The 9,093-nt window shown below is 38.7% G+C and overlaps 1 protein-coding gene and 2 non-coding genes across 3 annotated transcripts; all 3 read left to right on the top strand.

The window, feature by feature from the left end:
• Nucleotides 1–694: 694 nt before the first annotated feature.
• Nucleotides 695–5,142, top strand: rpl37 (ribosomal protein L37). The gene is made up of 4 exons (XM_026173463.1): nt 695–771; nt 1,505–1,640; nt 1,935–2,019; nt 5,032–5,142. The coding sequence occupies exons 1-4, from the start codon at nt 769–771 to the stop codon at nt 5,099–5,101; spliced, it is 294 nt and encodes a 97-aa protein (XP_026029248.1). The 5' UTR covers nt 695–768; the 3' UTR covers nt 5,102–5,142.
• Nucleotides 1,352–1,432, top strand: LOC113027537 (small nucleolar RNA SNORD72). The gene has a single exon (XR_003273097.1). It is a non-coding gene; the product is annotated as a small nucleolar RNA SNORD72 (small nucleolar RNA).
• LOC113027536 (small nucleolar RNA SNORD72) lies at nt 3,330–3,409 on the top strand. Its single transcript, XR_003273096.1, has one exon. It is a non-coding gene; the product is annotated as a small nucleolar RNA SNORD72 (small nucleolar RNA).
• Nucleotides 5,143–9,093: the final 3,951 nt, after the last annotated feature.

Raw genomic sequence — 9,093 nt, 5'->3', positions numbered from 1 at the left:
TATTGCATTAATTTTATTGTACCTAGTGTAGTTCTTTATAATTGTTTCTACTGTTTTTAAATTATGATTTTTTTTTCTATTTTTTTCTGCGGAAAAAAGAAAGGATTTCATTGCATAGGAAACATGTTTCTGTGTAACTTGAATCTAGAAGATAGGGTTTCAAAAAATTGTTCTAGTTTCTAACTAAATATTGAGTTTTAATAGATATTATGAAGTACTGTACAAGTATTTTTAGTTTTTAGGCTACAGACATTAAAAAAAGCAAAAACACAGTTCTTATTTCCTTGAGCTCTTGATGTTTTTATATACAATATCAATGTAAGCCTTATAAAGATGACATGTGTCATACTACGATGTAATAATGAGTGCGTTTCTTCTGTTAACTCATCAAATTCTTATATTTTGAATATCACTCTTAATATTAAATAAATACTAATCTGAAACACGTCTTACTCGACATACAATTTATAGAAAACAAAATAAAACAAAAATACTTTTTTACTATAAGTTTTTTCTTTCATACGGGAATGCGTCCGAAAGGTCGTGTTTTCATTAAATAAAAACATGCACGCCGGTGTCGCCACTCAGACCACCAGTCAGCCGGTAAGTAAATAAAATTATATTTTTGTTTGTTTTTTGTTTTACCTTTTGCACAAAATGCTTTACGGAGGGGTCACATTTCTTTGTTACACAGGAAAAAGCACGGATGTAATTTGATGCAGCTCCAGCTCCTCTTCCGGTCTCTTTTCCCACAGCCACCGGAGAAAAATGGTATGTAGCAGCGCTGGTAGACAGAAATCTCGTAACATCTGTTTAATGTGCCATGTATCTGACACAAACTGAAGCCACTTCTGTGTCGGATAAACACTGTAACCGGTTGGATGATGTATTTTTGAGATAAAGTTTGATTTTAGTAAAAAATACTGTTGTTCCTGTCACATCCATCCAGCACTTGTTTGCTGTCGTTAGCCTTTAGCACAGTTGCACTGAATGGGCTAAATAGTGCTAGAAGAGGACAAAATATCGTAAGCTTGACTTTATCATCGATTGTGGATTTTTCCGGTAATCACAAAAATAAATGCATGGAAAATACATTTACGGTTGTTCGTTGGCAAAATGGCAACCGGTGTTTTTCGCCGATGTTAGCATAGCTAGCATCTTTTTCATGTGGTCCATTTCTTTTGGTAACGTGTACAAAATTAGTGTCGTCAGCCACTGCAGATTTTGTCTGAGGAAAGCACGCCGGCTTTCATTGGCCGTAAAGTAACTATCATTTGAGCATGTGTGGCAAGCTGAGGCCACGAGTTGCTGCAACCACTGTGATTAAGTGTTTGCTACCACCTGAAGTTCAGTCTTGTCAGTGATGTTTTTAAAACACAAATGTCTGAACAAATGACTGCCTGTGATTCCTCCTTTTTCACTGAGACAAGACTGGCCCCGGCCTGGTCTACAATCAGATCTCCTTGAGTTGTCCCTGATCTCACATGTTTGTCTTGCTTCTCAGACCAAGGGGACATCATCTTTCGGTAAGCGCCGGAACAAGACGCACACCCTGTGCCGTCGTTGTGGGTCCAAAGCCTACCACCTGCAGAAGTCTACCTGCGGCAAGTGTGGCTACCCTCAGAAGCGCAAGAGAAAGTGTAAGTAACCTTAACGCATGTAATAGAATACACTGTTTTTAAATGTGATATTGGCAAACTTTATGCTTGCTTCTTGTGTTAGTGTATTTTTTTTATTTTTTGAAATGGCAAAAACCAGCAGGTTGCTGTCTTCCAGCATATTTTAGTGTAACACCCCACTGGTTTGCACCCATGCCCTGTCAAAAAGGCTGGAACTTAACTCCTTATTATGAGCAGCACTGTCAGTATGCTGTTTAGCTCTTCATTGATGTGAAGTGCCATGCTCCCTTGATTTATGGTGCTGTTCATTTTCAGACAACTGGAGCGCTAAGGCCAAGAGGAGGAACACCACTGGCACAGGCCGTCTGAGACACATGAAGGTCGTCTACCGCAGATTCAGGTAAGATGTAAAAAGGAGCAGATCACAAAGTGTTTCAAGGTGTTCGGTGTGTTAATTTATCATGCTTCTCTCTGTCAAAATCTAACAGAGGTGCACACCTCGTTTCCTTTTTCCCCTTAACATGTTTTTGAAAATCGTCACACCGACAGGATTTTATTTTTGTAAAGCTTTGTTTGCTGAAACATCATTTAGGTGTGGATGAAAGGCCAAAACATAGAAAATGGTTTACAATGATACCTGTGTACATGTGAATGTAGCCTTTGTTTTGTTTGGCGGTTTTTATTTCCTTAAAGAATAATAGGTTACAACTGAGGTTACAAGATTTTTTTTCATGCACTAAATAAATTAAATTGCCTTTTCGTCTTATATTAAATTATTGTTAATTACTTGTACCTGAGGGATACAGGTTAAAATTTCCCTTTAGCTTGAAAATGTCGTTTAAAAAAAACTTCCCATGGTGCTGAATGGGTAAACATAAGTTCCACTTCAAGCAAACTTTACTTCAGTTCTTCACTTTCTGAGTCTTAAATTGGTTTTTAGCCTTAGCATCAGTATTACAAAGTTGTCTTGATGACAGGACTCTTAAACGTGTAATGAATTTAAACACCTCAATGAAAATGTTTGCAGGAAATCACAATTTGTTAAACACAAGTAAACCTGGAGTAAATTCACTTGATTTACTAGCTTGATCTATAAACCTTGGATATGTTGACAAGTTGTGTTGATGTGTTTCCAACAGGAAATATAAGCAGGATTTCTGTATCTTCTATCAGCTCGATAAAACCAAATAATTTTCCCACTTTGACAAAAAAAATTGACATAAAAAGATTAATAGTTTATATAAAGATGTCTTATAAGACCATAATATTTGCCTTTTGACTTTAAGGGATGGTAAAATTTGTGTGCACAAGCAAATATTTGTATCAACAATTCAAGCAAGTGTTTACAAAATCTAAGAAAACTCTCAATACTGAACTTGTTTGGCAGTTGTAGTTAGCATACCACTCTTTTTTTTTTTCTTTTTTTTTCTTCCCTTTTTTTTTATTGGTAGACTTTAAACAGAGTGTTAGGCTTGCAGTGTGCAGCTGGGGTTTTTCTTCCCTCTCCCACTTACTCGTCTTGCAGCAGAAAACTGAGCATAAAGAAGTTGCCAAACATTTAGTATTCACACTTCCTATTAAACAGTTTGAACATAGAGTAACGGGGTTGTGTCCTGCTGCAAATCAGGGTTGTCTTGTCATATTTAGCCCACATAGTTTTACTGTCTCACAGACTGGGTGTATGAAAATGAGGTTTGTCTTCCTCAATGCTGCTCACCAATGATGGTGAAAAAAAAAATGTCTGAACAAATGAACTTAATATGACATCACTCTTTTCTCTGAGGTGAGTGGCATTTCGAGACAAGTCATATAGAAGGAAATTTTGTCGGTCTTACTACTTCTTGAGAGTAAGTGGGTGGTTAAAACTCGTACGTTTTGATATTTATGTTATCATTTACAAAACATTCAAGCTGCACAGTGAGCAGTTATCCTATTTCAGCTTATGTAAACCAAGTCGATCTATATAGGGGTTTTACTTATTGAATGATTTTTTTAATCTGATGTTAACATATCAGCTGATTTTCCAGACACATGAAGCACAGGAACATTTTCCTAAGATTTGTTGTGTGTAGTAAGTAGCTTTTTGTTGTTTGTGGCATGTTGTCAAAAAGGAAGTTTTAGGGTGCCCCCTGGTGGACAAAGCATGTGTAAGGTTAAACCGTGTTTCTCCCATCTCTTCTTTAAGTGGGGGGGGGGGATAATTGACCAGCTGTTAATAATATTAAAACAGAGATTGGAAAATGGCTAATAGCGGCTCTTGTTATAACCCCTTTGATAAGATTTATATCAGGCAGGCATAAATTATATAACCATTTAATGTAAGAATATGAAAGCCGTACTTAATGGCTCCAATTATGCATTTTCATTTTTGTATTAGTTTATGTAATGATGCTAATAACTTGCTTTTACTCCAATCTGGCAACACAACCTTGGCAGCAGCTGTTGAGTTTCCACTGTCTCAGGCAGAATGCCTGTTTAGCTGCAATTCAGTTAAATCACCTTCACTGGCTCATTAACGCTGGCAGTTACTGCACAGTTTCACAGTTCTAGCTGTTAGAAAATATTCAGTGTAAATAAATAAGGGATGGCGATGTGTGTGTGTGTGTGTGTTGGTGGCATAATGGGTGAAAGCTGCGTGCAAGCCTCACAACAGTTCAAACGTGGCCAAAATTTACAAAACACAGTAGATCTGAGGGCAAACTATCTATAATCTCCTCTCCGCTGCTTCTGATAACATGAATAATTTACCTGAGCCCAGTCCAGCTAGCAGGCATCGAGTCTGTGTTAAATTGGGACAAATCAGGGAACCCAGTAAATATTTTTAGTAGTTGCGTGGGTGTTTTCTCCTGTCGTGATGATCTTAAGCTTTTACATGTGGTACAGCGGTGACCCTCCAGAAGTGAAGCATCTAAAATGTCTGACTCATTTGGACCTGACATTTGGTGGTCTCCTCCCTCCTGAGCGCTCGGTCTTTCAGTGTTTGAGGTAGAGAGAAATATTATGTGCTGCCTGTAGGGGAGGACCACGTCAGTACCAACATTGTGTGTAGTTTGTGTATGAAAATGGTTTACTTCCGTTGACTCAGGGATGTGTTTTCCAGAATGACGTTTTTGGTGAAATAAACATTTGCATTCTTAACGTCACAAACTTCCTCCAGTCTCAGTTGTGCCAAGGTGCCCTGCATTTTCTATTCATTCTTCATATAAAACAAGTTAAAATCATTATTTATATTAAGATTTAATCATCAGCATTCAAGCAGGTTAGTTGGGAATAATATTTGGATCGATGTAGTGGTTTTAGCGTTTTTGTAGAATAACAAACAACGTGACTTGGACTTCTTTAGCATGATTACCTCTTAGTAAGACTAGTCTAATATGTCAACAGCATAATCAGTTTTGTTTTTGTTTTTCAGGAATGGTTTCCGGGAAGGCACCACCCCCAAGCCCAGACGCGCTGCAGTGGCCGCCTCAAGCTCATCCTAAAAGACACATTTTTGGTTAAATAAATGTGATGATAAACAGGAGTTGCAGGCTCGTTTTGTGGTCCTTGTTGTCTACCCATCCATCAGTGGCCATAAACAGTGTTGTTGTAAACAGATTTATATATACACACACACACACACACTGACTTTGTTTCTTCTTGATTACATTGTATACATCTCCAGTGTAAAGGGGGCGGGGGGGGGAATCAGGAGTTTGTGAAAAGTGGAAACGAACTTGGAATAAAAGGTTTTCAGTCACATGAGCTGGTGTCTTAATGTTGGAGGTTTTCTTACAAGACCAGCCTTATAAGAGCTAATGTCTGGTTTATGGAAATACTGGGTTAAAATATAACAGTCTCATGAAAGAACACCTATGATACTGTGAAATGGTTTTAAATAAGGACAGGGGTTGTAGACATACAGACTTACAGAAGTGGAAGTACAGTTTTGTTTTTTACAACATTGTGGTTGGAAGCACTGATTAAATTCAGTGAAAGTAAAAAAAACATAATTCATATTAACAGGATTACACAACTCCATGGAGTGCAAACTTGATTATAGTTTACGTTGAAATAATTCTATGCAGCTTGAATGTGTTTAACACAAGCAGCGAAAAACTAGCGCTAGTTGCTATCGTTTATGCCGGGTGCCCTTCCCTCTACATCCAAACAGGAAAATAAGTATAGTTGGGTTCACGTGAGAGGTGTAGGAACCCTAAAGTTGGCTGTGGTGGTGAAAGGGGATAAAAAATGTCGGATTTCTGTTTTGAGCACAAGTAGATTTTGTGCTGATGTTGCTCTAAAGCGAACTGCCCTGTGGCTTTAGCATAGCCTGCAGTAAACTACGCAGTATTTCATGCAGCCTTTGAATAATCCGAAGTTGATAAAGCTCAGTTTGTTTTGTGGGAAGTTCGGGGGGTGTAATTTCCAGGGGGGGTTATGACCCCCCCCCCCCCCCCCCCCCAAATAATCAGACCCAACCAATATAACACCCCCCAATAAAATTATGAACTATCTTGCATAAATAGGCTGTTGATGTTCTTTACTCATTTCAGTTATTACCAGCAAAATAGTTGCATGTTTAATCATGTGGGAATTTACCCAGATTTATTTATTTAGACAGAGATCTTGATCCCACCAATGTTAGGCACAAAGTTACGCCGATGGGTCTATCAAACATCACTGAGCAGTCCTTACCTTTTAACAATAATCTCTCTTCTTCATCTCTTGTCTCTTAAATCTTACAAAGAACAATATCTGGCTAAATCAGTTTAGTAGGAAGCAAAATCACTCAAACCATAAGACACTACAAAACACTTTAGCATCTTATTCCAGGTAAAATATTTTTAAGCATATTGTTCTAACAGTTTGTAAAGTTAAATTATCTGCTTGAAATATCTAACATTAAGCTTCACAAGAAAATATTTTTTATTTGCTCACACACAATGCTATGATAGACTGAAAGGCTGTGTGAAACAGAAAAATGGAGACAGACTCTTGGCCAGTCATGTAGTCAGAAGCCCCAAAACACACACACTAACAGGGAAGAGAGAAATCATAAAGGGGTAACAATAATCTGGAGGTTGTGTAATCCTCATCGTCCCATTTTCTTGTGGGAAACACAAATCTGTTTGTATGTGTAGGAAAAATGTTGGTGAGAAAAAGTTGTGCTTATAAAAGTGTTGTGAAAGAAAAGAGACCAACTCCAGTGACGTGAAGACCCTACAATAACACAGAGAAACCCCAACAAGCAAATGACCCCTATTTTAACAAGTACTTAGTGACAGTAGGAAGGAAAAACTCCCTTTTAACAGGAAGAAACCAGGCTCAGGGAGGGTTGGCCGTCTGCTGCGACCAGTTGGGGGTGAGGAGAAGAAGACGGGACAAAAGACGTGCTTTGGAAGAGTGCCAGAGATTAATAGAAGAAAAAGAAAATACGCATTCCTGTGGAAAAGCTAAAGCTAATAGTATCCTAGCATGATTCAGCGTAACAATACTAGCCTGCAGTGTTTTCATTGACATGAATTCAGTTGAGGGCTGAACTGTTTCCAAGCCGCAGCTGGTCTGAACATCTGTACACACAGGAGAGTCAGTGAGGCGAAGTTGTTTATTGGATACAACATTGCTTAAATATCAATTAGTCTGCCCCACTGATTGCTTTCGGACAGAACTGATCTAGATACTAGAGTTAGTATTCGGTGGTCCCAGAGCTGGCCTTTTTTCAAGCTACCCAAAGTCGCTAACAGCACCCATGCCTGCATAGTATAAGTGCAGCTGGAAGGCGAATAGCAATTAGTTGCTGTGTAACATCCTCAATGACAAAACAAGTCTAAATATTTAAATAATATAAATAATGCAGAAATTTCTCAGAGGAAAGTCTGTTTACAAATGAGTCAAAATACAGAATTTTTATGGCTGCGAGTTGGAAATTCCCCAAGAGGCATCGCAGTGGAGAAAACAAGCGGTAGGAAGTATGTGGTGATTTCTCAACAGAGGTTTCCTTGAGACATGAAATTACCAACAATCTGAATATGGTGATTACCAGATAGAGATGATGGATGTTCAAAGTATTCCTGTTACCAGTAAATCCAAACATTTTCTAAGAAGTTGGAAAGCTTCTTAGAAAAACTTTGCAGATACAACACCAGAGCCTCGGGAGCTGCTTTCAGCACTGTTCCCAATTGCCTGTGCTTATGCATGCGTATGCTGACAAATGTAATCTACCGGGCAGTCTGTCAAGTTGATTTACAGCCTCTTTGTGTGTAGGGGTAGGATGGCTTCAATCACAGATAAGCCTCGAAGGCTTTTGCAGCAGCTGTAATTCCCAACATTCTTCCTGATGCTGTGGCAGAGTTTCTCCTTTGCACTGGCAAAATAATCCTCCACCTCTGTGAAAACTGTGTTGTCCTTTCATATTTTTAACTTGTAAATCTGCCGCATGGCCAATGCACAGTCACTCACTGACTTAGCATATATCAGACAACCTAATTCAAAAATGATGCATGAACGAGTCACTTTAAACTGACAGTAAAATGCTTTTCTTTCTTTTTAAATACAGTTGAATGCTGTGAATGCTGCAGCACTGCAAAGACTCATGGGAATGTAAATGTCTAACAGGATTCGCTTACAAGTGCTATTATTAAGACTTTGTAGGGCATGTGTGAAGTGGTTTAAAGTGCTCGCGTGGACAGGAGAAGAGTTAAGGTTTAATAAACAATGGACCTCCATGTTTCTAGTTATTAATGTTCTCCAGCCAGTTGTTTTAGAGCAGACAAATGTTGAATCAGGGAACTGAGACGATTCTTATTTCTGTCATATTCTGACACAGACAAACACACAAAATACATAAAAGTTATAAATTGATTGATATGTCACATTGAGTGGCATAAGTATTTGATCCCCAAGCAAAACATGACTTAGTATTTGGTGGAGAAACCCTTGAGAAACTTTATAAACAGTTTAGGGTTCTTTCCTGCCACTTGGCAACCGCCTCGTGGCTCAGTCTATTGGCCCTTCAGTGTGATGAAGTCGACCTTAGCAGAAAAACACGCCAAACGTTTTCCACCTCCGTGCTTGACTTGTTCGAGTTGAGTTTGATTTTGCCCATTCCAGTCTTGTGCAGATGTACAATCTTTGGTCTGGCCCATGGTGGTGAGAATAGAAGAAATTGATTTTGTGCAAAGGTGAGCTTTTAATACAATGAGCTGACAGGTATGTCTTTTATGTAATGTGTTGTTTTCTGGATTTTGGCTGAGATTCTGTCTTAATCTGACTTCCTGACTTCTTCTAATGGCGCCATCATGACTTCCTCTGAACTTTCATAAACTCCAGTGGCAGAGGTGACATTAAATCCTTGGCTTATCTCTCTGAGAGTTTATCCACGGCTGCTTTTCCCTCATCTCAAGCAAACATCCGAGGCAGGATGTAAAAAGCACCTGCCAAGAAACCACTCAGTTGGAAAAGTTTATTGTTCTTCTCAGTGCAGGGGAAGTGT

Source organism: Astatotilapia calliptera, chromosome 7, assembly GCF_900246225.1.
Source record: "Astatotilapia calliptera chromosome 7, fAstCal1.2, whole genome shotgun sequence".
Classification (NCBI taxonomy): Eukaryota; Metazoa; Chordata; class Actinopteri; order Cichliformes; family Cichlidae; genus Astatotilapia; species Astatotilapia calliptera.
This window is presented reverse-complemented; position numbering and strand designations above follow the sequence as displayed.